General features: G+C 38.7%; 3 protein-coding genes across 4 annotated transcripts; 1 reads left to right on the forward strand and 2 right to left on the reverse strand.

Annotated features, from left to right (window-relative positions):
• Nucleotides 1-2,388: 2,388 nt before the first annotated feature.
• Nucleotides 2,389-4,600, reverse strand: LOC126810638 (nipped-B-like protein B). Its single transcript, XM_050535818.2, has 3 exons — nt 4,586-4,600; nt 4,383-4,465; nt 2,389-3,849 (listed from the first exon to the last, which is right to left on the reverse strand). Exons 1-3 carry the CDS (start codon nt 4,598-4,600, stop codon nt 2,505-2,507), a joined length of 1,443 nt encoding a protein of 480 aa, XP_050391775.2. The 3' UTR covers nt 2,389-2,504.
• A 220-nt stretch (nt 4,601-4,820) lies between these two features.
• Nucleotides 4,821-17,092, forward strand: LOC126812225 (uncharacterized). Its single transcript, XM_050538505.2, has 10 exons — nt 4,821-4,957; nt 6,204-6,352; nt 6,913-7,069; nt 8,027-8,976; nt 10,171-10,312; nt 11,175-11,283; nt 12,424-12,525; nt 13,548-13,640; nt 14,570-14,735; nt 16,921-17,092. The coding sequence occupies exons 2-10, from the start codon at nt 6,225-6,227 to the stop codon at nt 17,012-17,014; spliced, it is 1,941 nt and encodes a 646-aa protein (XP_050394462.2). The 5' UTR covers nt 4,821-4,957; nt 6,204-6,224; the 3' UTR covers nt 17,015-17,092.
• An 8,368-nt stretch (nt 17,093-25,460) lies between these two features.
• On the reverse strand, nt 25,461-27,360 carry LOC126812249 (serine/arginine-rich splicing factor 2). 2 transcript variants are annotated; one of them, XR_008786171.1, is made up of 3 exons: nt 26,838-27,360; nt 25,948-26,275; nt 25,461-25,661 (listed from the first exon to the last, which is right to left on the reverse strand). XR_008786171.1 is itself a non-coding variant. In XM_050538541.2 (2 exons), exons 1-2 carry the CDS (start codon nt 27,239-27,241, stop codon nt 26,089-26,091), a joined length of 591 nt encoding a protein of 196 aa, XP_050394498.1. In that variant the 5' UTR covers nt 27,242-27,360; the 3' UTR covers nt 25,687-26,088. The 2 variants fall into 2 exon arrangements, 1 of the variants encoding a protein (XP_050394498.1); XM_050538541.2 differs by lacking the exon at nt 25,461-25,661 and having other exon boundaries at nt 25,687-26,275.
• Between the last annotated feature and the right edge of the window lie 557 nt (nt 27,361-27,917).

A 27,917-nucleotide genomic window follows, 5' to 3' on the forward strand; every position in this document is an offset into this window, starting at 1 on the left:
CCAAGTTTGAAGAAAATCCAGTAAGAATTGCGCCCTGTAGGCGACACAAAGACACACGAAAAGAAAATGGGCGTGGCTCTGCCCCTGGGGGTTGGGCATGCACCCCAAACGATAGGGATGTTCCTTAGGGTACAAAGAATGTGTATGCAAAGTTTCAAGATTATTAGTTAAGAAATGTGGCCTGTAGACGACAAACAAACAAATACTAGAAATGGGCGTGGCTCTGCCCCGGGGGGTCGGGCATGCACCAAAAACAATAGGGATCTTCCTTGGGGTATAAGGAATAAGTATACCAAGTTTGAAGAAAATCCATGAAGAATTGCGCCCTGTAGGCGAACCACAGACACACACACACACACACACACACACACACACACACACATACACACATACACACACACACACACACAGACAGGGGCGACGGCATAATACGTTCACATTATGAATGTGGACGTATAATGATACCCGGGGTCAAACAGCAAAGTTACCACAGCATCACAACCAAGTCAGTAACAGGTAAATCCTCCTCTGTTTGCCAAACAAGCATTGATCCGACGTGGCATATTCCTAATGAGACGTCTAGGGTCATTTTGGTCCAGATTGTCCTATTCCTGTTGCAACGCAGCAGCAAGTTCTTGGACATTGGCAGGACGTTGTTGACGTTGACGTAACCTCTGTCCAAGCATGTCCCAGACATGCTCGATGGGGGAGAGGTCGGGACTCAGTGCTGGCCAAGGTAATGTGGTGATGTTCTGTTGTTGGAGGTAACCTGTAACGATCCTGGCCCTGTGACATCTTGCGTTGTCATCCTGGAAGATGAAACGGCGGCCATGACGTTGTGCGAACGGCACAACATGGACTGCCAAGATGTTGTCCCGGTAGTACTGGCCTGTAACACGCCCTGCAACAACATGTAAAGCCGTTCTTCCAGCAACAGTGATGCCTCCCCACACCATAACAGAACCACCCCCAAATCGATCATGTCTGATGACGTTAACGTCTTGGAAGCGCTCGTTTCGACGACGCCACACCCTCCTACGTTTGTCCAAAAAATCAACAGTGAACCTTGACTCATCTGAAAACATCACATTGCTCCAGCGTCGATTATCCCAGTGTTGACGATCCCTACACCAACGACGTCTTGCCTGAATGTGATGATCTCTCAAACAAGGGATCACGTGAGGACGTCGGGCGCGAAGGTGACCCCTATGCAGTCGATTCCGAATCGTCTGGCCACTCACTCTCACACCATGAGTGTCTGTTTGAAGACGAGCGCTGATCTGATTTGCTGTGATGACACGATTTCTCAGGGCCAAGGTACGGATAAATCGATCCTGGGCTTGAGTTGTCGCCCTTGGTCGACCTGAGCGTGGTCTGTCCTGTACAGATTGTGTATCACGGTATCTGGACCATAGCCTGCTTATGACAGACTGAGAAACATTCATCGTCCGCGCCACAACCGCCTGTGTTGTGCCGATCTGTAGCATGCCAAGGGCACGTAACCTTTCATTTTGGGTAAGCCGACGCATATCAAAATTTGTTTTCTGGTCACTAAAACAATTAAACTGATGTTTCCACCCTGGAATTCAATGCCACAATGACTGTAACATTCAAAGTCAGAGTCGTGCAAATCTTGGGTTGGACCCCCATGATGATCCCAAGCATCACCTGCATTCCATGCGGTAGCTATTGGTGCGTTTGGGCGTCACATGTAACTGGAAATGTTTCTTCTGTTAGGTTCTATAGTGACTTTTTTCGTAGTCATTTGCATATTTTAGTATTATGCCCCCAAAATCAAATATCCCCTACTTTTTTTGAATAGTATATTAATGGTTTATGATAAAGCCGAACGATACATCACCCTGCAGTCCTATTATCCTTGGTAAATGAGGCGAGGTCACCATGGCAACGGCGATGACGTCATGTCATCGATTATGACAACCAAGGTCATTTGTATGACAACGACGATGAGGCAACAGCAGTGGCTACGTGATGCCCGGGAATTCCCCTCCCTTGTATACATCTTGTGACCTTGGGAAAATCTGCAGAGGTGGCCTTCTGAAATAGATGACCTTGCCTTGCGCCAATATGGGCGTGGCACTGTTCAGTACACACATCATCTGTATTATGTCCCTTGTTCTTATGCTAATATTGTCTCCAGTGAAAAATAATATACATGATAACCAATTATTTTATACTACAAAATGTTTGCAAGTGACAGTGTATTGTTAACAAGTACCAATTTTCTTCTGTCATTTTCAAGATCTTAATTTATAGATGGAACTAAATGTAATGGGCGCTTGAATGTCTCTCATTGGCAATAAATCCTTTTTTTACCAAGGTCATTTTGATAATAACAGATAGTAATTTGAAATCCATAAATAGATGAACTGTTGAACAATTTTAATAGTTATGCACCAATTTTAAATAAAACAAAAACTTCTGTGACAAAGAAGAAAAATTAATAAGTCAAAACAATCACTATAAGTTCATAAATTAATAATTTATTCCTTGATATTTTCCTCACAATCGCTTTTAACATTATCTTGAACTTCACTGCTGACTTTCGTGTCTGAACTATTCTGACATTTGGTACTGTCATCAGTTTCATCTTCCTCCTTGTTGTCTGGCTTTGTTTTTGCCTCTTGTCTCTGTTTTTCTAAAGCTCTTCTTGGTACATATATCTGTCTCTCTGGTCTGTCCTTTCTCTTTCTTCTTTTATCCTCAGAATCGGTCACCTCTTCTTTTCCACCAGTAGCTTCAGTATTTTTACTGGTGTCACTAGTTGGTGGTGTTTCACTAGCAGGGACTGTTTCACTAGTTGGAGTTGTTTCACCAGCTGGGGTTGTTTCACCAACAACTTTATTATCATCATTCTTGTTAGTTAATCCAACAGTATCTTTGTCTGAAAGGTTGGTATCTGACTTCCCTTTTTCTCTAGAGCTATTCTTAATTTTATCTCCCTCTCCTTCTTTAAATTTATCCTTACTTTTATCCTTACTATAATTTCTACCATTATCCCTATCCTTTCCATAAACTGTATCCCTATTTCTGTCCTTTCCATAATCCCTATCCCTTCCATAGCCTTTATCCCTGTCCCTGTCTTTCCCATAATCCCTATCTTTTCTATAATCCCTTTCCCTGTCTTTTCCATAATCCCTATCTCTATCCTTTCCATAACTCTTATCCTTTCCATAGCTCCTGTCCCTGTCTCTTCCATAGTCTCTGTCTTTTCCTCTGTTATGTTCTTTATCTTTTCCATAATCACGTCCTTTAGAATTGTCCTTTGCACGATCTCTTTCTTTGTCATAAACTCGTTCCTTTCCTTTCCCATAATCACGATCACTACCTTTAGCCCTATCCCGATCCTTATCATAATCACTATCTTTTTCATTGTCAATATCCTGATCACTATATTTATCATCTTTAGGTCTATCACTACGCTTTCCTCGGCTCCCCTGATCATCTCCTTTAGCTCCACCTCGTCCCCCATAACTCTCACGCATACTTTTATATTTATCGCTGTAAGCACTGCTTGATTTATCATTTCTAGCCCTCTCTTTCTCACGATTTTCTTTAGAGAATCGCAACCTTTCTCTTCCGCTGTTTTTATCGTCTTTCTTGTCATCTCTTTTATCCCTGTCTTTATCATCATCTTTACTTTTCTCTTTTTCTCTTTCAGGATTCTTGAGCACTTTGACTGATAACTGTTCATCTGTTTTTGTATCTTTATTTTTATCCCTATCTTTGTCTTTTTCTTCTCTTTCCCTGTCTCGTTTCTCCCTTTCTCTCTCTTTTTCACGTCTTCTGCGTCGTTCTTCATCCTTCTGCTTCCTACGTTCAATTTCTCTTCTCTTTCTTTCTTCAATCTTTTTCTGAATTGCCATTTTTCTTTCCTCTCTTCGTCGCTTTAGATATTCTATCAACGGTGTAGTAACTTTTAATACCCCATTATTGGCTTTCAATTCTCTTTCTTTGTCTTCTATCTCTTCAATTAGGGTGTCTATTGTGGGTGCGGATTCTACGTCAGGGTTATTTAACGACTCTAAGAAATTCACATAATCTGAATCTTGTTCTAAGGTGCCCTTCCTGCTATCTACCTTTTTCACTTTCTTCTTTGGTACTTTTTGGAAAGGAGAAAATTCTACAATTGCAGGATATTCTTCTCCTTTGCTGTCCAGAAAAACATATCCATCAAATTTATCCCTAAACAGGTAGACATCTTCGGAATTGACGAAGTTGATGTAGGCTCTTGAAAATGCATTGGCACCAAGGCTGCGGTCAGCTTTAACAAAGTAGAAAAAATCATATGTGGGTAGTGGTGATACTTGCTCTATGAATGTTTCAGGTGTCAAGGATGGTGGTAGTCGCCTTAAAACTACTTTAGATGGCGCCGATTCCTTCGTAGATTCCTTCTTTCTTTCATCTTTTCGTTTATTTTCTGAAATTTTCGAGCTGTCTTTCTCTTCTGTCATCTTAGATTTTTAATTAGTTTCAAAACACAAGACCCGTGTTAACCCATTTCTGCCGAGTTCGATTGTCAAGACGTAAAATTGATAACGTAACTTATTGTAAATTCTCGAACAGGAAGATTCGCCATAAATAAATGTAGATAAAATTCAATTTGTTGGAAGGACGTACCTTATCTGGAAGTTCCAGTACAATCTCTCTGACGATATGATATTTTTGGCACTTAAAATCAAATACAGATTATCTGTTTTACACTTACAAAGCAGAAAAAGAACAAAAAGAACAGGATTACATTTTGATCGCGGAGGCATATATTTATCTGAAGGAACATATCAGACTATGAATCTTCGCTGTCCTTGACCTTTCATTCCTTTGATTGCTGTACGGGAAGACAACTCTGTCTGGCAGACTTTTGGATGGTTTGTTTGATCTACATGAAATGACATGAAATGAAATCAATGACAATTTACAGTATTTCTTTTTATAGGTATCTTTCATCTCTTTAGAAAGGTGTAACTGGGGCGGGCTGCGGAGTCCTTTATCTGTTGTTGTTGTTTATTACAGATTTAACGTCCAATACAATAAATATTATATTATTATTATTATATGGACAGGTTGATTGATTTTATTAAATTATTTACACCTGATAATTATTAAAAGCTCCTATAATAATACCGCCTCTGTTATGAGTATATATATAGGTTTTTCAGTGGTACATTTTACAATAGAACTAAGACCTTTGGCAGCTGACTTCATTTAAAGGAGCTAAATCGCTAATATTTGGGACCTAGAAATTGACACAAGTGGGTCGCAACTCATATAATACCGTAATATGTATGTATATAAATTGATTTACATTCAATCGTTTCCGTTTTTACTCTAATTTCAAATCAGTTATGTTCCGTGAAATAAGCCAGCAGTCTCAATCGAGTGCAAATTCCTAGCGTCTGGTTATTCCAGTCTACATAAGCCGTTTGGTTTGGTGCAATATGTCTAGCCTCGTTCCTCTAGTCTCTTGCTAGAACTGGGGCTGAAACGCATTATGGTACACGATTCGTGTACCAATGGTCAAATATTTATTTTGTCTTAAAATATTGAATATCAGAAGCCCACCCTTTTCTGGTAAGATCACAGCATCAATGTTGTTTTAAATTGACAAATAATTTTTGTTTTAAATGTTGAAGATTTTGGATGATATTGAGTTAGAGACTTAGCTCCTTTAAAGGTTCAATACCACTCTTGTTGTAACTGAATAATATGTCCCAATCTTTATTCTGGTCAACAAATTGTACTATTTTACAATATTCCAATTAATTGATGATATAAATTTCATCTTAACACACCTTATTTAAAAAATTTGAAAAATTCAACATAATGGTTTGAAACGTCTAACGTAAACCTTTTCAAATGAAACTTCGATTTAAAAATATTTTCAAACCCTCTGGACAAGTAAAATAGGATGTAATGGATAATTTACACAACAGGTAGGACACTTAAACATCTAGTACTTAGATAGAGATATTATTTATTTTCTGGAGCTTTCAAGCCAGCAAGAGTGTTATTGTCCCTTTAATTCATAGTGTCTATAGTGAAGCCATGCTGAAGGCTTATCATTATATATTATAGGCTATAGGAGTCTTATTATTATTAACTTATTATTAACTTTGCATCAAAGTTGAGCGACAAAAAGCTTTGCAACCGAAATAAATCAGATGGATTTTATACTATTTCAGTGTTGAAGAAGAAGGAAAGTTATGGATGCCAGATCAAGCTTTGGTGTTAAATTGGAGGAGTTTTTACTCATCCTAGATGACATCATTGACAGAAAGAATAGACATTTAGAAAGACTCTGTAAAGATAAGGAAATATTATTTAAACAGTGGTGAGTTACAGTATTATATTGAAATGAAGAAGTAATATAACAAAATGATTAGTAGATTTCACTAAAAAAAAGGCAGAAAAATCCAAAAGTTTGTTTAATAATAGCCAGTACGTGTCTAGTAGTTTAACAAACTTGAAATGGTGAAATACAGCAATCTGATTAAAATACAGATTATAGATCTACGATACAAGGAGTGGGCTATGCCTTGAAAATAGGGGGTTGGATGGCCGAATGGTTAGCACTTGCGCGCTGTATCATAAAGCTTGTCCTTTTGTCAACTGGCTTGTTTTCGAATACCTGGTTGTACATGACAAGGAGTAGGGTCGCCTGTCTAACCTCTTGGGTTTTCTCCAGGTCCTCTGGTTTCCTCCCACTGCTAAAGACCCCTACGCGCAAGTGAATCATTGAAATAAAATCAAGCCATATGTCAATCCCGAAATGACCTAGTTTGTGTCAAGTGGACGTTAAACCTCATTTCTCTCTCTCTCTATGCCTTGAAATTTTTGTTTTCATGTTATAATCATGTATCTAAACAAGCTTTTATATTTTACTCATTGAAGGCCGAAGACAGCATGTGATGAAGATGATAAAATCGATGATATTGAAGACAAGAAGAACGTACATGTAGAAGAAATCACTTGTGAAGAAAAACATGGAATGAATTTAGTCAACAATCTACTTAAACGTGCGGAAAAAGCCAGAATAGTTCAAAAAAAGGTTCCGAAACATTTTTTTGTCCTGTGTCTTCTTAATGTTCAATTCTCTAATTATCTTATTCCATAGAGAATTGTAGACTATATTAATCAGATTGTATGAAAGTAATATATCTACAAACTCTGATCAGGGAATCCGATTCTTTTTCAAATCTAAAATTGCTGCCATTGTTAGACACAGGTGAATAGTGTTGTAAGCTAAGACACTAGAGGATATTTTCAATATTCTGGCAGAATAGGAAAGGATTCCCTCCATACTTTATTTGGGGGGGTGGGGGGGGGGCTTATCACTTAATCACTTTAATCCTTGATATTGTTTTTTATGTTTTATAATAAATGCCATACTTTAATTGAAAAATATTTTCTGTTCACAATATGACCTGTGCATATCTAAGAACCATAAACAATTGGAATTTGAAGATTTACATCTGGCTGGATAAAATTTTCCCCAGCACAACAAATAGCCTTTTGACAAATGCCCTTTCTAATTTGATAACACCGTAACAAAATAGTTTTACAAAATAATTGCTCGTAATGTCATATTCTTTAATAAAATAGGGAGCCATGGTGGCTAATTGGGTAAGACGCTGGATCGCTACCCTGGAGATCGCGTGTTCGATCCCTGCATTGGTCGAGAAAGTTCATAGTGATTTCCGATGTGGCTTCACCTTGTCAGTCGTGCAGGAAGGAGGGCCTGACAAGCAAAGATGTCTAGTCATTCGGATGGAATGTAAAACCGAGGTCCTGTGTATACATTGGCGTTGGAATTCAATATAAGAGTAGGCCGTAGTGCCGCTGTCTGGGCAAAATTTCCCTCACAGCAGTCTGTTTGGTGTATGCTCGTCTTCATTAGCCAGTCGGCGTAGGACGTTAAACCCCATTTCATTTCATTTCTTTGATAAAATAATTTTATGCCCCACTATTCCGAAGTAATCCAATATATCTATTCTGTAATTTTCAGATTATTGAAAAAGCTAGAAAATCTGAAGAAACATCGATTGAATTAGAAGACAAGGTTGATGTTGATGAAAGTAATAATGCCAAATTAACTTCAAGTGTAGTTGAAGCAGATTCCCATATTGATAACACCAAGCAACAAGTTGACATTATTGTTAATGAAAAACAAATAGGCCATGTCGAAACTAACCCAAATAATGAAGTGGTATACAAAACGGGCAAAGATAGCAATATTAAATCAAAAAATGTTTTGAATAATAAGCCTAATGTGCAGCATAGTAGTGCAAGAACTGTCAGAAATGTACCTAGTCAAAAACATTCTGCTCCAATTAAGTCTACAAAAGTAAATAAAGATTCACTAAATCCAGTAAGATTAACAGATAGTACGAAGTCGACTAAATCTACTTTAAAATCATCCAGACCAAGTAGTACTACCAGCACAAGACACAAACAAATGCCTGTTCATATGTCGGCACCATTTAAAACGGACCCAAACGTGAAAGTTCCTGGAAGAAGAATCAACAAGTCGTCTTTAGTCTCATCAAAGCCTGTGATCAAATCAAAATATCTTGATACAAAAAACGCTCAAAACATTAATATCAAAACTAACTCATCCGCAAGAAATTGTATGATAAATGAGATCAAAACTAACTCGTCTGCAAATGAGCCTTCTGCTCCAATAAAAACTAGTACAAAGATCTCAAGTTCGGAGGTATCTTTGTCGAGGAGTGAAAATCAAGCAACATGTAGTGATAAAACAGTAGATCAATTGAGTTCTACAATTAAATGTGATAATGTAACTGTTGATTCAATCAGTGCTAATGAAGATGTGAAATCTCCTGATTCTTTGATTGACCCAAGTAAACTTGTTAATCCATTAGAAGAACTATGTATCGAAGATAAAGATGAAGCAATCTCAGTATCTAAACCAATATTTGATTTATACAGGGATGGGTAAAAAAATTTAAATCATTTTAAACCGGATAAGCTACTTAGGTTCATTTGACCAGGTTTGCCCAACCTTGTGGGTTTTCTATAGGTCCTCCAGTTTCCTCCTACAGGTATAGACCACTATGCGCAAGTGAATTATTGAAATAAAATTGAACCATATTTAATTTACTACTGTTCTGCTCCGACTGTGATAATGAAGACAGGCATACGGCATACAGTTTGCTATGAGGGAAATTTTGCCTGGGCAGCGACACTATGGCCTGCTCTTATATCGAATTCCAACTGCCAAGAGATCTTTTATGTGCATGCCAATGTATACACGATAACTGCTTACAACCGGCATATTGAAAGTTCACCCAATCTGATTAAAACACAGATCCTATTTCTTTTCGTTTTTTATAGTTCAAAATTTTGTTTTACTTGTCTTTACTACACTAGGATCTGGAAGAGTTGTTATATAACCCGCGTTCTGCTTGGTGCGAGGGATTAGCCTATTAAACTGTCAGTTGCTGCGAACTCTTGGCGTGCGATGCACGGAACTATGAATATTCCACTAGAAACAGCAACGCTGATTGGTTAATCAATGTCTGATGCTATTGGGTCAAAAGCTGCTCGTATGACCCCTGACGCAACCTTCCACTACAACCGGTCAGATCTTCATGTAGTGTAGGCCATCGAAAGCATAAAAAAAAAAAAACGGAATATAGATCTGTATTTTAATCAGATTGAAAGTTCACTGTTATATGGATCCATTTACAAGGGTGTTTATATAAATATCTATCTATTCTCGGGGGGGTGGATGGCTGAATGGTTAGCGTGCGCGCGCTGTATCATAAAGTCTGTCATTGAGTTGACTGGCGTGGTTTATACATGGCAAGGAGTAGAGTCGCCTGTCCAACCTCGTGGTTTTTCTCCGGGTCCTCCGGTTTCCTCCCACTGTTAAAGACCCCTATGCGCAAGCAAATTATGTAAATAAAATTAAACCATATGTTAGTCCCGAAATGACCTAGTTTGTGTCGAGTGGACGTTAAACCCCATTTCTCTCTCCCCCTCTATCTATACTCTCCGAAACGTCGCCTAAATAAATCAGTAGCTGTTTTCCATAAGTGTGTTTATAGTTTATTGCTCTGTCCAGTTACTAAATGCCACTTAAAAAATATATAAATAGCGTTACAAGATTTGTTTTTGTTTTGTCAGGTCAAGTTTAAAGATACCAGGTCGGCTAAAGAAATTGATCAGTCAGAATAGGAAATTACAACAAAAAGTATCTAAAGTCTCTGTAACTAAAAAAGTTGGTGTGAGCGATCGTGATAAATTTATGGGAAATCTAGAAAGTATTGTGAGTATTTTCTTCATTTTATGGGAAATCTAGATAGTATTTTGAGTATTTTCCCCAATTTTATGGGGAATCTAGAAAGTATTGGGAGTATTTTCCCTTATTTTATGGGAAATCTCGAAAGTATTGTGACAATTTCCCTCATTTTATGGGAAATCTAGAAAATATTGTGAGTATTTTCCCGTATTTATGGGAATTTTAGAAAGTATTGTGAGTATTTTCCCTTATTTTATGGGAAATCTAGAAAGTATTGAAAGTATTTTCTCCAATTTTATGTGAAATCTAGAAAGTAGTAGTATTTTTCCTTACTTTGTGATAAATTTATTGGAAATCTAGAAAGTATTGTATTTCACTCAGATAGTATTTTGAGTATTTTCCCCAATTTTACGGGAAATCTAGAAAGTATTGTGAGTATTTTACCTTACTTTGTGATAAATTTATGAGGAATCTAGAAAGTATTGTGAGTATTTTCCCCAATTTTATGGGGAATCTAGAAAGTATTGTGACAATTTCCCTTATTTTATGGGAAATCTAGAAAATATTGTGAGTATTTTCCCTTATTTTATGGGAAATATAGAAAATATTATGAGTATTTTCCCCAATTTTTTATTTGTACTCTGAATGAAATGAATAACTTTTTTACCATATGTTAGTCCCTAAGATCTAGTCTGCTCAGAGTGGACACTAAACCCATTTACTCTTTCTACCCAAGCCTGGAAATAAGGCACCTGTCACAGACAATGTCAGGTACAGATTCAGGCTTTGTCAAACACTAAATCTCTGATGCCTGTCATTTTGTCCGGCACTGATTTGTCTTTTTTATTGATATTATTAATACATGTCTGAATATAATTTGTTTTTTTAGTTTGATAAAAGTAGTGATTTGAGTCTTCAGTATAGAAAGTTACAATGTTTAACAGCCCACACTAAGTTACAACAATTACTTCAACAACTCCAATTAGAAAATATTAATGGTAATTATAATACAAATACTAGTCAACCCACCTTCTGGAGAACTATTAAAACGGGTTGGTTCGTCTGTCTATCTGTCCATTACACATTTTGGTGCACCATAACTATCAGTTAAGCGGTGGACACACTAACGGAATGATTCGGCCGAATGAATCAATGCCGATACTCGCCATATGGTTAACATGTGCACATTGCATCATAAGGTCGTAGGTATTCTCGAGCCCTTGTGAAGACATCAACCTCGTGGGTTTTCTCCGGGCCCTCCGGTTTCCTCCAACAGCTAAAGACCCTCTACGCGCAAGTGAATTATTGAAATAAAATTGAACCATATGTTAGTCTCAAAATGATCTAGTTTGTGTTGAGTGGCCTTTAAACCCCATATCTCTCTCTCTCTCTCTCTCTCTCTACTCCGACTGGGCTAATAGAGTGTGCTATGAGGGAAATTTTGCCTGGATAGTGGCTCTATGGCCTACTCTTAAATCAAATTCCAACTGCCAAATTATCTCTTACATGTTAATGTGTACATGGGACCTTGGTTTTTGTCCCATCCGAACGACTATATGTTGCCCGTTTCTATACCCTCTGTCCTGCACCACTGAAAAGGGGGAACCACGCCAGTTAATCCTGATGAGCGTTCTCTGCCAATGCATGAATCAAACATGGAACCCCCAGGTTAGCAAGCCACCGTGGTTTATACTGGATATGGAAACCGTTTAATTACTCTCAATATAAAGTAACCTGTGGTGGTATATTCTTCTCTTGTTTAAACATTTTTATTCGGGAACAGACTTAGCTTATGCAAAAGCCCTCTCTATAAATTCGGGGGTTGGATGACCGAATGGTTGTATGTGACAAGGAGTGGGGGGCCCTCCAGTTTCTTCCCACTGCTAAAGACTTCTACACGCAAGGGAATTATTGAAATAAAATTGAACCTTATGTTGGTCCCAAAATGACCTAGTTTGTGTCGTGTGGAGGTTAAACCCCATTTTTCTCTCACTCTCTCTCCCTCCTCTCCATATAGGAGCTTCTACCCTCTTCCATTTTAATGCTCCGCTCTAGTATTTTCTGTAATTTTATGTTTTTGAAAAATTGATGAACTACATGTATCTCAAATTTTTGTCATGATAATGCTGTGTTTTCAGATCTATCAACACCATTTGATGTTTTACATGCTAAAATGATGGTAGAATTTATTCTCACAGCTTATCACGACTATGAAGAGGAAACCAAAAATGTCCTTGCAGGTTTTTATCCATAAATACATGTATCTGTACAATTAAAATAGCTGTTTAAATGGCATTTAGTAATTGAACATATTAAAATAAACACAAATCTGATTAAAACACAGATCCTATTTCGTTTTGTTTTTATAGTTCAAAATTTCGTTTTACTTGTCTTTACTACATTAGGATCTGGAAGAGTTGTTGTCATTGACGTGTTCTGAATGATGTGAGGGGGTAGCCAATGAAACGGTCTGTTACAGGGGGCTTTAGACGTGTTTTGCACGGAACTGCGGGTAATCCATTAGAAACATCAATGCTGATTGGTTAATCAAATGTCTGACGTCATAGGGTCAAAAGTCACTCATATGACCTCTGACGCAACCTATCATTACAACCAGTCAGATCTTCATGTGGTGTAGGCCATCGAAAGTATAAAAAAACAAAACGAAATAATGATTTGTATTTTAATCAGATTGAATAAACACACGCGTTCTGTGGATCAACAATTACTGTATTTTTATATCAGCGCTACGTTTCTACAATGGTTTTCTATAATGCCTGAAAATGACAAGAGAATCATTGTAGAATGGTCAGCTCTTTAACTAAATCTTACATAATGTTGATTTGAACATGCATTATGCAAGAGCTAAATCTGCCTATTGCAGGTCTTTCTTTAAGGCTGAAATGTTTTTGAAATTATTAATTAACTTATCCAGGCCATAATCAACTCTCGATGGCATCAGCTTTCTCCGATATTAAATAGATTAGAACATTTCAGCCATGTTTTGATTTAAGCTAAAAATGGAGGTGCAAGACATAGCTTCGAACAACCAGTGCGGTGGTTGAAATTATTGCATACTTCTTGTCAAACCTTCAAAGGCTAATATCTTCGCTCGCATTAGAGTAATTTGAATGAAATTTTCAAATTATTCATTGTACATTATCTATTTTCGAACTATTATAGCAAGAATGGCTAGCTCTTTATCTAAATCTTACATAATGTTTATTTAATGTTAATAATTTAGTTATTTGTTTTACTTCAGTTAGAAACTATGATAGATCATCTTATAAACCTATTACAGTCAAATATCAACATTCACTTCCATCTATCTGGCTTCCTGATAATATCACCACAGGTAAAATTGATTATCTAAACGTTTTCTATAAACCTGTGCTGGGGAAATATCCTGATGTGTGTGAGAGAATATTGTCATTCTTGTCCATCTGTCTGAAAACTTTGTGATGCCAAATGGGTTTAAACCCCCCACCCCCACCCCCCCCCAGTGGCTGTTTACTTTCTTTTCTTTCCTCGTGAACTGAAATCAGCCTATTATGACTGTAACTCAAGCGTGGAACCACACAGTCCTGTTATCCAGTCTTAAAGATGTATTATGTACATGTAAGAGCTAAATCGACCTATTGCAGATCTTTCTTTAGGGCTCAAATGTTATATACCGGTAAACTATTAATTAGACATTAATTCACATGACAAGCCCATAATCAACTCTCCAGAGCATCGGATGGTTGTGATTTTCAACGTATTGAAACACAACCGCCATTTAATGATTTAATTTAAAAATGGATAATTGAGACTTTGTTTATTATCATAACAACAATAGCAATGAAAATCAAGACAACACTATTCTTTAAACAATCATAACTGCTCAATGAAGTAATAGTCCGATTGTCAGATAGTAGTTTTCACAAAATCAGAGTTTGTCTGTGAAATGTATGTTTCGTGCTATATTTTTCAACGTAACCATGAGATATATTTAAGCGAGCGTCATAGATCGATGAAATTATCAATTCAACAAATTGGATCATTTTTGGACCCATGTTCCTATTAGAGATTCATCTTTCACAATATTGTAGTTTGTGTCAAGGGGATGTTAAACCCCACCCTCTCTCTCTCTCTCTTATTAGAGATTCATCTTTCACAATAGTGTAGTTTGCAAGGGATTCCTATAGTGCCAACATGACGCAATGATACACCTTAATTCTAATGGTGTCTTTTCTATGTGATTTTTCTTTTTATTATTTACCAAGAAACTTATTTTTATTTCAGAAATCTTGGACTGTCGTGATCAAGTTACTTACAGGTCCAAAAAGGAAATACAAAAGTATCAAACTGCACTGTTTCAGTTACAATTACTACAATTACGTAAAGCTATTCTTCGAATTGTACAAACTGAACTTTTACCATGGCTTCAGAAGATGGATACTTCTTCCAGGTAAATGAAAATAGCCCCTTTCAATCTCCTATCAGTCTGTCTATTTTTATACGCCCACATTTTCATGTGGACGTATATTGTCGTCGCCCCTGTCCGTCCACAATTGTTTGTGAACAGTCTACAGGTCACAATTTTTATCCGATTTCAATGAAACTTGAAATATAGGTTTATCACCCTAAGATCTTGGTTCCTTTCGATATTGGCATGTATCGGGCTGTAACTTCATGGATTATGGCCCCTGATTGTACGAAAAATCATGTTTTTAGCTTGTGAACACTGTAGAGGTCACAATTTTTATCCGATTTGGTTTAAACTTGAAATGTATGCTTATAACCCATAGATCTTGGTTCCTTTCGATATTTGTGCATATCGGAATGTAACTTCCTGAATTATGGCCCCTGATTGTAATAAAAATCGCGTTTTTAGCTTGTGGACCCTATAGACGTGATAATTTTTATCTGATTTAAAAAAACGTATTATTATATCACCGTTAAACCCTAAGGACGGCTGAGTTCGAATTTCGTGAAAATCGGCCCAAAACTGACACACAAAATAGCCGCCGTTCGTTCTCAAATAGCGTTAAAATATAGTATATCAAGGTTGTGGACCCTATAGAGGTCACAATTTTGAACCGATTTTGTTGAAACTTGAAATGTAAGTTTATAACCCAAAGATCTTGGTTCCTTTCGATATTCGCGCATATCGGACTGTAACTTCTTGAAATATGGCCCCTGATTGTACGATAAATCACGTTTTTAGCTTGTGGACCCTATAGAGGTCATAATTTTTATCCGATTTAAAAAATCGTATTATGATATCACCGTTACACCCTAAGGACAGCTGAGTTTTGTGAAATTCGGCCCAAAACTGACAGATAAAATGGACGCCCTTCGTTCTCAAATAGCGTAAAAATATGGTATATCATGGTTGTGGACCCTATAGAGGTCACAGTTTTTATCCGATTTTGTTGAAACTTGAAATGTAAGTTTATAACCCAAAGATCTTGGTTCCTGTCGATATTCGTGCATATCGGACCGTAACTTCCCGAATTATGGCCCCTGATTGTTAAAAAAATCGTGTTTTTAGCTTGTGGACCCTATAGAGGTCATAATTTTTATCCGATTTAAAAAATCGTATTATTATATCACCATTACACCCTAAGGACAGCTGAGTTCAAATTTCATTAATTCGGCCCAAATCTGACAGATAAAATGGACGGCCTTCGTTCTCAAATAGCGTAACAATGTGGTATATCACGGTTGTGGACCCTATAGAGGTCACAATTTTTATCCGATTTTGTTGAAACTTGAAATGTAAGTTTATAACCCAAAGATCTTGATTCCTGTCGATATTCGCGCATATCGGACCGTAACTTCCTGAATTATGGCCCCTGATCTTTAAAAAAATCGTGTTTTTAGCTTGTGGACCCTATAGAGGTATAGCTAAAGTCATATTCCTTCCTGGGGGGGTTGGATGGCTGAATGGTTAGCGTGCGCGCGCTATATCATAAAGCCTGTCGTTGAGCCGACTGGCGTGGTTTCGAATCCCCAGTTGTACGTGGCAAGGAGTAGGGTCGCCTGTCCAACCTCGTGGGTTTTCTCCGGGTCCTCCGGTTTCCTCCCACTGCTAAAGACCCCTACGCGCAAGCAAATTATTGAAATAAAATTAAACCATATGTTAGTCCCGAAATGACCTAGTTTGTGTCGAGTGGACGTTAAACTCCATTTCTCTCTCTCTCTCTCACATTCCTTCCTTCATATTTTTTATAATGTTCATATCAAAATATGATAATTCGCCAATTCAGCCTCAAAATTGAAAATATCCGTCATTTTCATAGTTCCTCTCCTCAGGTGAAACCCGGGACTGGCAAGTTTAGGTGATCCTACATCGATGTCCCCACCCCCACCCCTCCTCCCAACATTTTTGGGCTAGCTGCGGGCCTTAAGTCCAATGTCACAGGACTCAAGTACCCACCTCTGGTGTGTACATACATTGTAGTCTATGAATTCAATTCAAGGATATTAAAAAATTCAAGACTGACACATTAAAAAATATATGTATTTTTTGGAGTGAATGATTTTTTTAAAGTTCTGCTTGCTAAATTAAATAAAAAGATAATCTTTGTCTGCTGTAACAAAGACCTGTGTGTTTTTGATGATAATTATATACTTAATTTTTTTTTCAGAGACTATATGAGTGTATACTGTGGTGTGTATTCTTTGCTTACATCTGATGGTAACCATCTTCCAGCTTTAGTTCAAGAAATTCTCCCATCCTGATATTGTAACCAACACTACCAGAAACCATATTTATTCTTATATTTTTAATAAAGCTAATTTATGTGAATACATTTTTTGTCAAGTTAAAGTAGCTAAGTCTCTAACTCAGTATCATCCAAAACCTTCGACCTTAAAAACATGAATTATTTGTTGGTTTTAATCAACATTGATGTTGTGATCTTACCGGGAAAAGATGGGCTTCTGATATCCAATATTTAAGACAAAATAAACATTTTACCATTGGTACACGTATCGTGTACCATAATGCGTTTCAGTGCCATTTGTAACAAGCGACCCGAAGAACGAGGTTAGACATATTGCACAAGTCATGTCAAACGGTTACCCCATTATTCTTATCTGGAGAGCATGCGCAATAAATACTACCGGTATAGACTGGAATAACCAGTCGCTAGAGATTACCATTCGATTGAGACTTCTGGCGTATTTCGCCGAACATAACTGCTTTGAAATTAGAGTAAAACGGAAACGAATGAATGTAAATCCGTTTATTTACATTCATATTACATTATTATATACGTTGTGACCCATTTGTGTCAATTTGTAGGTCCCAAATATTAGCGATTTAGCTCCTTTAAGTTCTTTTCTGAGATTACTGGTAAAACCAGCTTACTGATATAGGGGATGGGTGTCCTAGTATGATATAATATTGGCATATTGTGGCGACAAACACTAGTTATTGCTTCCATATATACTCTCCTAAAAATAGACCTATAGCAGTTTTCTGTCCCCCTTTTTTTACTTGGCGTTTTTTGTTAATTTTGGTCTAGAATTGAAGAAGAGTATTTTATTGACATTTTCTGCTAGGTTTTGGTGAATATTTATGATTTTGGAGGCAGAATGATCAGGAAGTAAACAGACATGAAAAAGAGAAATCAAATATAGACGTCACAGCCTGTAGGTTCCTTTGACTACCACATCAACTACCTCTTTGTGGTTATTAAGATAATCTCAATGTTCAAAAAAAAGTTTAGGCCAAGAAATGTTACGCATTTATCTATTGAAGTCAATAAGGGAGAGAATAACTAGTCTTAGTGCATAGGGAGGCAGACCACCATTAATTTTCCCATTGACTTCAATGTTAATTCTGGCCTCTTTGCCCACCTCCAACTTTTCCCCAAATTTTCGTTGGGCTGAATGCTTTTCACTACAGACAGAGAAACAAATGGTCATGTCTTTGCACTAAAATTTGTATGAGGTTGACCACCAAAACTTTGAGATACACAAACTTGAAGAAGCATACTAAAAACATGTAACTAGTTGCAGCCAACCTGATAACCCTGTTATCCTTCCGCCTCAAAATCTAAATATTTACCAAACCCTGGCAGAAAATGTTAATTCAAACGCTCTTCGTCCATTCTAGACCAAAAAATCAACAAAAATGGGCATGCAAAAGGGGAGAAAAGAGAGAGAATTGCTATAAATAGACGAACTACAATTTAATGGTGGTTTGCCTCCATAGGTGTTAAATGTGTTCCTACCACCCCATGCCATAATTTTTAATCAGGAATTGTATAACAATGGTAAAGTATGTCCATGTGAACAGGGAAGATCACTTGATTTGCAATTTATTCACTGATCAAGACAGGTAACTTGTTGTTGGGCGTCCCTGTTCCTTGGCTAAGTCTAAAAGTTAAGGCCAGCTCAATTTTTGTCAAGGTCGCCGAGATGTAAATAAGGTTTGAGCCCATGATTGTTGGCGAGATTGTAGGTTTGGGTAAGCATTGTGGCTAGGTCCAAGATAGGGATTAGCACTAGACCTGTTTACATCTTGTGACCTATGCCAAAAAATTGAGCTGCTCTTATCATTTAGCACTAATCCTGTTCCTGCTTTCATCGGCCAGGTCATAATCAGTTTGTCTGTTGTTACTAGGGTACATTAAACCCTCACTTTTCTTTTGTTGGGATATCAAGAGCTTAATCCATGCAATAATGTTCAGAAATGAAAGGGGGTTTAACGTCCTACTGTTCTGCTCCATACAGTGTGCTATGGGGAAAATTTTGCCCAGACAGCAACACTACAACCTACTCTTATATCGAGTTCCAACTGCCAAGGGATCTTTTACGTACATGCCAATGCCAATACGTGCACAGGACCTTGGTTTTCCGTACCACCTGAATGACTATACATCGTCTCTTGCCAGGCCCTCTGTCCTGCATCGCTGACAAGGGGGAGCCATGCCGGAATTCATGATGAACTTTCTCGACCAATGCATGTATCAAACGAGGAACCTCCAGGCTAGCTAGCAAACCTCTTACTCTCTGAGCCACCGTGACTCCTGCTAAAAAATATTCATTGATTCATTAATTATATCAAAATAGAGAGATGGGTTTAACTCCACTCGACACAAACTAGGTCATTTTGGGACTAACATAATAGTTCAATTTTATTTCATTAATTCGCTTGCACCAAGAGTTTTTTTTAGGGGGGTTGGTGAGGAGGAGAGAAAGAGATGGGGTTTAACAAAAACTAGGTCATTTCGCTTGCACCTAGGGGTCTTTTATTTTTTTTTGGGGGGGGGGGGGGGGTACAGGAGAGAGAGAATTGGGGTTTTAATACAAACTAGGTCATTTCGAGACTAACACATGGTTGAATTCTTTAGCAGTTGGAGGAAATCAGAGTACCCGGAGAAAACACACGAGGGTGGACAGGTGACCATACTACTCCTGGTCATGTACATCTGCCGAATCGAAATGAAATGGGGTTTAACATCCTACTGTTCTGCTCCTAACCTGGGCTAATGAAGACGGGCATACGCCATTTTGTCCGGGCAGCGGCGCTACGGCCTGCTCTTATATCGAATTCCAACTGCCAAGGGATCTTTTACATGCACGCCAATGTGTACACGGGACCTCGGTTTTTCGTCCCATCCGAACGACAAGGCAGCTGTTCTTGTCGGGCCCTACATCCTGCATCACTGACAAGGGGAAACCACACCGGAAAATCTGAATGAACTTTCTCAGCCAATGCAGGGATCGAACACCTGACCTCCAGGCTAGCAAGCCAGCGTCTTACCCACTTAGCCACGTGATCCCCCCTGCGAATCGAAACTACGCCAGTTGACTCAATGACAGACCTTATGATACAGCGCACACATGCTAACCATTATGAGACTAACATGGTAATTTTATATGCCCTCATTTCAGTTTGGAGATATTATGTAGTCACCCTGTTTATCGCGACAGAGGCTAGTTTTTGACGGATTCTTTTCAATTTTGGTGTGAAGCATTGTGGTCATTCGTACCCTAGTTATGCCCTCTTTGCCGAATACAGGTTATAGTCTTTAACAGAATTATTTCAAATTGAGTTAGAAGCAGTGCAGTCATGGGTGGAGGAATCCTATTGATATTCAACATTCCAGCTTCCTTCCATTCCGGAGTTATTATCCCTTTACCAAAAACATTGTGAACAAGATTGAGGATAGTTTATAACAAATTCTGTAGAATTCTGTGTTTTAACAATAGGGCGAAACCTATTGATGTTCACCATCCTGCATCCTTCCTTACCAGAGTTATGCCCCCTTTGTCAAAACCCTTGATAACTCAATAGAGGTTATAGTTTATAACAGATTCTTTTCAATTTTGGTGTGAAGCACTGTGGCTATTGATGGACAAACTCTATCGATATTCAGCATTGTGTGACTTTCAGTTCCAGAGTTATAACCCTTTTGCTTAAATATCAAATTTGGTGAACATCCAAGTTTTCCTTTTGGATAAGCTATTATCACATACTGGGTTGTTGGCCTTCATCAACTTTCATTGTCTTGTAAACCCCCACTACAACACTGTCCTACTTTTCTAAACCAACTGAGCTAATAAAGACAGGCATAAGTAAGAAGCACCCGATAATTATCTACAAGTACTTGCACATTTATCTTTTTATGTAGCATTAAGCAATCAAATGAATTATAGCTTTGCCCAATCAGCAGAAAATGCCCATCTTGGAACTTACTCATGGATTGATATAATACCTGTTTCATCAGAATAATCGAGTTATGAAATGAAATGGGGTTTATTAATGTCCCACTGTTCTGCACCAACTGGGATAATGAAGACAGGCATACACCATACAGTGTGCTATGAGGGACATTTTGCCCGGGCAGCGGCACTACAACCTACTCTTATTTTGAATTCCGACTATCAAGGGGTCTGTTATGTACCCATGTGCACACAGATCTCAGTTTTTCGTACCATTCGAACGATTAGACAGCTGTTCTTGTCAGACAATCCGTCCTGCATCATTGACAAGGGGGGAAACACGTCGGAAACAATATATGATAAGAAAGATTTATTATTCTGTCCCTTGCCAGGCCCTTGGTCCTACAGAGGATCGCGTTTTTTTTGTACTGCCCGAATGACTATATATTGTCCCTTGGCAGGCCCTCCGTCCTACACCACACTGGATAATACCCATGAACTTTCTCGGCCAACACCCTGGATGGAGAGAGAGAAATGGGGTTTAAAGCCCACTTGACACAAACTAGGTCATTTCGGGACTAACATATGGTTTAATTTTATTTCAATAATTCGCTTGCGCGTAGGGGTCTTTAGCAGTGGGAGGAAACCGGAGGACCTGGAGAAAATCCATGAGGTTGGACAGGCGACCCTACTCCTTGTCACGTACAACCGGGGAATCTAAACCCTGCCAGTTGACTCAATGACAGACCGTATGATACAGCGCGTGCATGCTAATCATTCGGTAATCCAACCCTGGATCGAACACAGGGCCTCCTGGTTTATGAAATGAAATGAAATTTAACGTCCTACTGTTCTGCTCCTAACCTGGGCTAATGTAGACGGGCATACGCCATGCAGTGTGCTATGAGGGAAATTTTGCTCGGACAGCGGCACTACGGCCTACTCTTATATCGAATTCCAACTGCCAAGGGATCTTTTATGTGCACGCCAATGTGTACACGGGACCTTGGTTTTTCATCCCATCCGAACGACTAGACAGCTTTCCTTGTCAGCCCCTCCGTCCTGCATCACTGACAAGGGAGAACCACGCCTGAAAATCTGGATGAACTTTCTCGGCCAATGCAGGGATCGAACACCCGACCTCCAGGCTAGCGAGCTAGCGTCTTACCCACTTAGCCACATGATCCCCTCCTGGTTTATGAGCAAATGTCTTAATCATTGAGCCACCATGGCTCCCTATGCGTTTCAAAGTTTCTACCAACCAAATTACTTATATCAAACCAAATCAACTATACATCAAATTTCATTCAACCATGTCCCATAACATCAACAAATCAAATTGCTTATGTTTCACAGAAAATGCTTCATCGAAGTCGGTCAAAACATTCACCAGATGAACATTACAGCCAAGTACCAGGCCCTCTGTCCCACAGCAATGAAAAGGTAGAACCAATCCGGAAATTCCTGATGGACACAAGGCTCGAAATGAAATGAAGTTTAATGTCCTACTGTTCTATTCCTGCTGGGCTAATGAAAACGGGTATATGCCATGCAATTTGCTATGAGGGAAAATGTGCCTGGACAGCGGCGCCATGCCCTACTTTAGTTCGAATGCCAACTGTCAAGGGATCTTTTACGTGCATGCCAATGTGTACACGGGACCTTGGTTTTTCATCCCATCCTAAACCATTGACAAGAGAGAGAGAGAGAGAGAAATGAGGTTTAACGTCCACTCAACACAAACTAGGTCATTTCGGGACTAACATGGTTCAATTTTATTTCCATAATTCGCTTGCGCGTAGGGGTCTTTAGCAGTGGGAGGAAACCGGAGGACCCAGAGAAAACCCACGAGGTTGGACAGGTGACCCTACTTGTCATGTACAACCAGGGAATCGAAACCCCGCCAGTTGACTCAATGACAGACTTTATGATACAACGCGCACGCCACTGACAAGAGGCAACCACGCTGGAAAAAAATGATGAACTTTCTCAACCAACACTGGGATCGAACACAGTACCACCAGGTTAGCGAGCCAATGTCTTACGTACTGAGTCACCATGGCTCCCCCACACGGATAGAACACAGGACCTTCAGTTTCGCAGTCCAATGTCTAACTCACTGAGCCACTGTGGCGCCCAACATGTAACAAATGTGTAGGGCTGGATGGCTGAATGGTTAGCACATGCACTGTCTGTCATTGAGTCAACTGGTGTGCTTTTGATTCCCCAGTTGTACGTGACAAGGAGTAGGGTCGTCTGTGCAACCTCGTGGGTTTTCTCCGGGTCTTCCCACTGCTAAAGACCCCTACGCGCAAGCGAATTATGGAAATAAAATTAAACAATATGTTAGTCCCGAAATTATTTAGTTTGTGTCGAGTGGACGTTAAACCTTATTTCTCTCTCAAAACAGAAAGCTCAACATGTAACCAATGTAACTACCAAATTCAATATATTTAAGGAGTATATAGGAGGGAATGGTTTTTAAAGACTTTAAATTGAATGGAGGGGCTAATGTGGGTGGAGAGAAATGGGGTTTAACTTCCACTCGATACAAACTAGGTCATTTCAGGACTAAAGGTATGGTTTAATTTTATTTCAATAATTCGCTTGCGCATTGGGGGGGGGTCTTTAACAGTGGTAGGAAACTGGAGAGAACCCATGAACTGGGTCAATTATGTTTCGATCAAATTCCAAGCAAAGGCCTACTTACAACCATATCTGGCACAACTTTGCACTTGAATGCAATGTACAGCTGAAATTGTTAGCCATACAAACTTTTCTAGTAAATGGTTGGCATCAGGTGTTCTAGAAAGATAAACTAAACTCGGAAATGAAATGGGGTTTAACGTCCTACAACTATACTGGGCTAATGAAGACGAGCATACGCCATAAAGTGTACTATGCGTGAAATTTTGCCCGGGCAGCGGCACTATCGCCTACTCCTATATCGAATTCCAACTGCCAAGGGATCTTTTAAGTGCATTCCAATGTTTACACGGGACCTCGGTTTTTCATCTCATCCGAAGGACTAGACAGCTGTCCTTGTCAGGCCCTCCGTCCTGCATCACTGACAAGGGGAAACCACGTCGGAAAATCGGGATGAACTTTCTCGGCCAATGCAAGGATCGAACACCAACTAAATCGGGCCAACTGTATTAAAATTCGTCTATTTTGGAAATAGGTTCTCCTTAATTAAGGACTAGATAGTGAATTTTGTTTACTTATCTCAATGCCTGTATTGCATCATACTCCTTAAAGTTTTTCGTTTGATTAGACCCAATCCCACTAAACACTGCAGTAATGAAAGCAAATTTCTGTTCCAAATTATGACTGGTCAATAGTCCGATTAACAACCAATAGCTAACTGCGTAACAATATCATTCCGATTTAAACAGATCTCCAGGTATGTTTACAAAACGTTACGTCATGACTCACAAAATTCATTACGCCGAATTAACCAGTGAATAGCAGAAATTCTAATTGCATGCCAAACGAGGCTATCAAAACGGCTACAATGTAATGAATACTGTTTGGTGACAAACAATACTTTCACCGTTTTTTTATACCTTAAATCACAGTCCAAAATTTTAAGGATGACCCCAGATTAAACGAAGGACTATTAGAGCCTATTGCTGTACATAGGAGAGATTTGATTGAACGGGAAGAATAGACACACTCCCTCAAAATCTCGCGTCAGGAATTTCTCGGGCTATTGCTTCAGGAATATGGTATTGCATGTGCTTTGATCAAGTGTTAATTTGTTTTAGTTGATGGACACACTTCAACTTAATTCGAAATTTTGCATAAACTCAAAACTTAACCATGCCAAATCTAATTCGTGTATAGTCAAATCAAACAATTGAGAGCTCAAGTACATCCTTGAAGTTAACATATCTTAACTTTCGAAACTGACATTCCTAATGAAATTCATTAACTCTTGAGACAACTTGTTTTCAAGCCCCGCTATACAACTACCACATGTTTGGTCCGATTCTTTTGGGAAAGAAATTATGTGGACAATAAACCCCATCTAAATAGTTGTACTCCTTGCTTATAGCTTGACTAATTTTCTAACTTTTGAATTTGCACCAATTTCAACAAACCGCTTCAAAGCTATAAGCAAGTGTTTAGCAATCTGATTAAAACACAGATCTTATTTCGTTTCGTTTTTTATAGTTCAAAATTCTGTTTTACTTGTCTTTACTACGTGTTCTCAATGATGGGAGGAATTAGCCAATGAAACGGTCTGTTACGGCGAGCTTTGGGCGTTTTTTGCACGGAACTGTGGGTAATCCACTAGTAACATCAATGCTGATTGGTTAATCGAACATCTGACATCATAGGGTCAAAAGCCACTCGTATGACCCCCAACGCGACCTATCGCCACAACCGGCCAGATCTTCATGTAGTGTAGGCCATCGAAGGTATAAAAAAACGAAACGAAATATAGATTGAGTGTTTAGTTACTTTTTTTGAGAATTTTTAGTCATTGAAAGATGATCCCAATCAAATTTAAATGACATGATGGCCAAAATAAAATCACAGCTAAATCAGCCTGTATCTGCATAATCAGGAAAGACACTGCTAACAGGAAAACTGCTTCTGTTCAGCAACTGCCAACAAACAGGCCAACAGGGTACAAACTGCAAGCAGTGGTCACCTCCGCTTACTATACAGCAAACAGCACAATTACCCGTTACTCAGCTCCTGACTGGGGAGACAAGAAAATATATAGGTTAGTGAATGAAAACGTTTTATTCTTATTATACAGAATGTATGCGAATAATGATAGATGAAAATGATAAACGAAGGACACTACACATAAAAACAACAATATCTGAAATTACGTAAACTATAAGACAATTCTTTACATTATGGTAATAATATTTTATCGTGTCCTTAAAACAAATCAAGTTGCTGAGAAGGACAAATAAAATTTATTTAATTATAAAACACAATATGAAACACTAAAACACATACAAAAGAAGGCATGTTACCTTTAATACTGAAAGGCAACAATTCAGTAAACAAGAGTTGTCTACGAAACAGATATGTGTTTCACAAATAGCATTCTGTCTGTGTTGGATGATGATTTTTTTATTATTTGCATTCAAGTTCCCCCCTCCAGTCCATTATATTCATTCATTTTCTCCATTCTCCATTGGAGAGGCAGATCTGGATCTAACTGGAGACTTTGATGGTGATCTGCTTCTTGATTTGCTAGCACTTCTTGATCGAGATTTGCTTCGTGATCGACTTCGAGATCTGGACCTGCTGTAGGATCTTCGCCTTCTTGAATATCTGTCTCGGGATCTTGATCTGGATCTGAAATAGAATATTACAACACTGTCAGATATTTGAATGAGTAGGCCTACTCTAGAGGGATAATAATAAAAGACAATAGAATCTAAATTATTTCGTTAGTTGACACAAACACATCAGCTCAGTAGAAATGTGATTTTAATTTTGCTCTTTAGTGCATTATCATATTCATAGTGACATCATTCTTCATACCGGTACACTGTCTCTAAAAAGAGGGGGGGGGGGCCAAAATATTTAATGTGTGCGAGATCACAAGGTCTCATCGAGTCTGATAGCATGGTTTCAATTCCCTGCTTGAACTATCCAACACCGCATGTTATCTCTGGATCTGCTACCTACAGCTTCAGACCCCTTACACTCATGCAAATTATTGAAATAAAACTGAACCGTGTTAGTCCCGAAATGACCTAGTTTGTTTCGAGTGGACGGTAAACCCCTTGTCTCTCTTTCTCTAAAGAGGCCATTTCTATTTATTTTGTTAACTCTTTGTGTTAGGTAATAACTGACCCAGATTATCCTATTTTTAAATTTTTACAACCCTACCCATGATGAAAGAAAACCTGACCTATGACTGTTATATCTTGAGCGGCCACCACCATCACGTTCACGATCTCTGCCGTGGTACCCCCCTCCACCTCCTCGTCTTCGATTATCTTGTCCTCTAGAATTTGATGGTCTGCCGTATCTTGCCATTTGCACCCTCAATTCTCTTCCATCCATCATAGCACCGTCCATTGAGTCCATGGCGTCTTCAGCATCTCTTTTGTCATAATACCTGACGAAAGCAAATCCACGACTTTCTTTAGTAAAGCGATCGCGTGGAATGTAGATGTCGCCAACTTCTCCATATTTATCGAATGCCCGACGTAAATCTTCGGGTCTAGTTCTGTAGGTCAAATTGTCCACTTTTAGAGATACCATACCCTCCGTTGAAGGGGGCCCATTTCTTCCATCTCTGCCATAACTCATGATTTTGTGTCTGAACAGAAATTCTGCCTCAGCGGTGATTCAAAATGGCGATTAAACGTGTCTTTCTAGTTGAAACCTTCCTCTTCCGTTGCAAGGTGCTTTTGTTCTGAATCTAGGTCAAAAGCGGTAGTCTCGACTATCCAGTCAACAACCAGTAGAGTTCTTATCCAGACGCAATCGACTTTCCTAAATAGATAGAGATAGATGTTTTAGATCTAGATATTTTATTACATAAAACACCCTTTTATAGCAGCATGTAAGTTATACATTATGGCATTACTTGAATACTTCTCGGTGAGAAAATTAATTTGACTCGAAAGGAATAAAACGCGGTCAAGATCCACACGCAGTGTGTGTGTGTGTGTGTGTGTGTGTGTGGGGGGGGGGGGGGGGGCTGGCAGCCGGTGGTTTGAGGAGCAAAGCTGGGGCAAAGTTCAAGGATTAGGAGGCAAAGGCGCGAGTTTCAATCAGGGGTATGGGGAGCCTCCCATAGAAATTTTTGAAAAAGAAACTGCCGGAAATGTAGCTACAATATGTACCCGCGTCCTGTCTTATGCCCGGCTACAATTGATCAACCAGTCCTTATGTTTATAAAATTGTGCGGGAGCCATAAAAAGCTCCTGATACCTTGAATATAATGCAGTTTAAAAGTAAACAAAAACTGAAAGTAGTTGAC

The sequence above is a fragment of the Patella vulgata genome, chromosome 2 (genome assembly GCF_932274485.2).
Source record: "Patella vulgata chromosome 2, xgPatVulg1.2, whole genome shotgun sequence".
NCBI classification, from domain to species: domain Eukaryota; kingdom Metazoa; phylum Mollusca; class Gastropoda; family Patellidae; genus Patella; species Patella vulgata.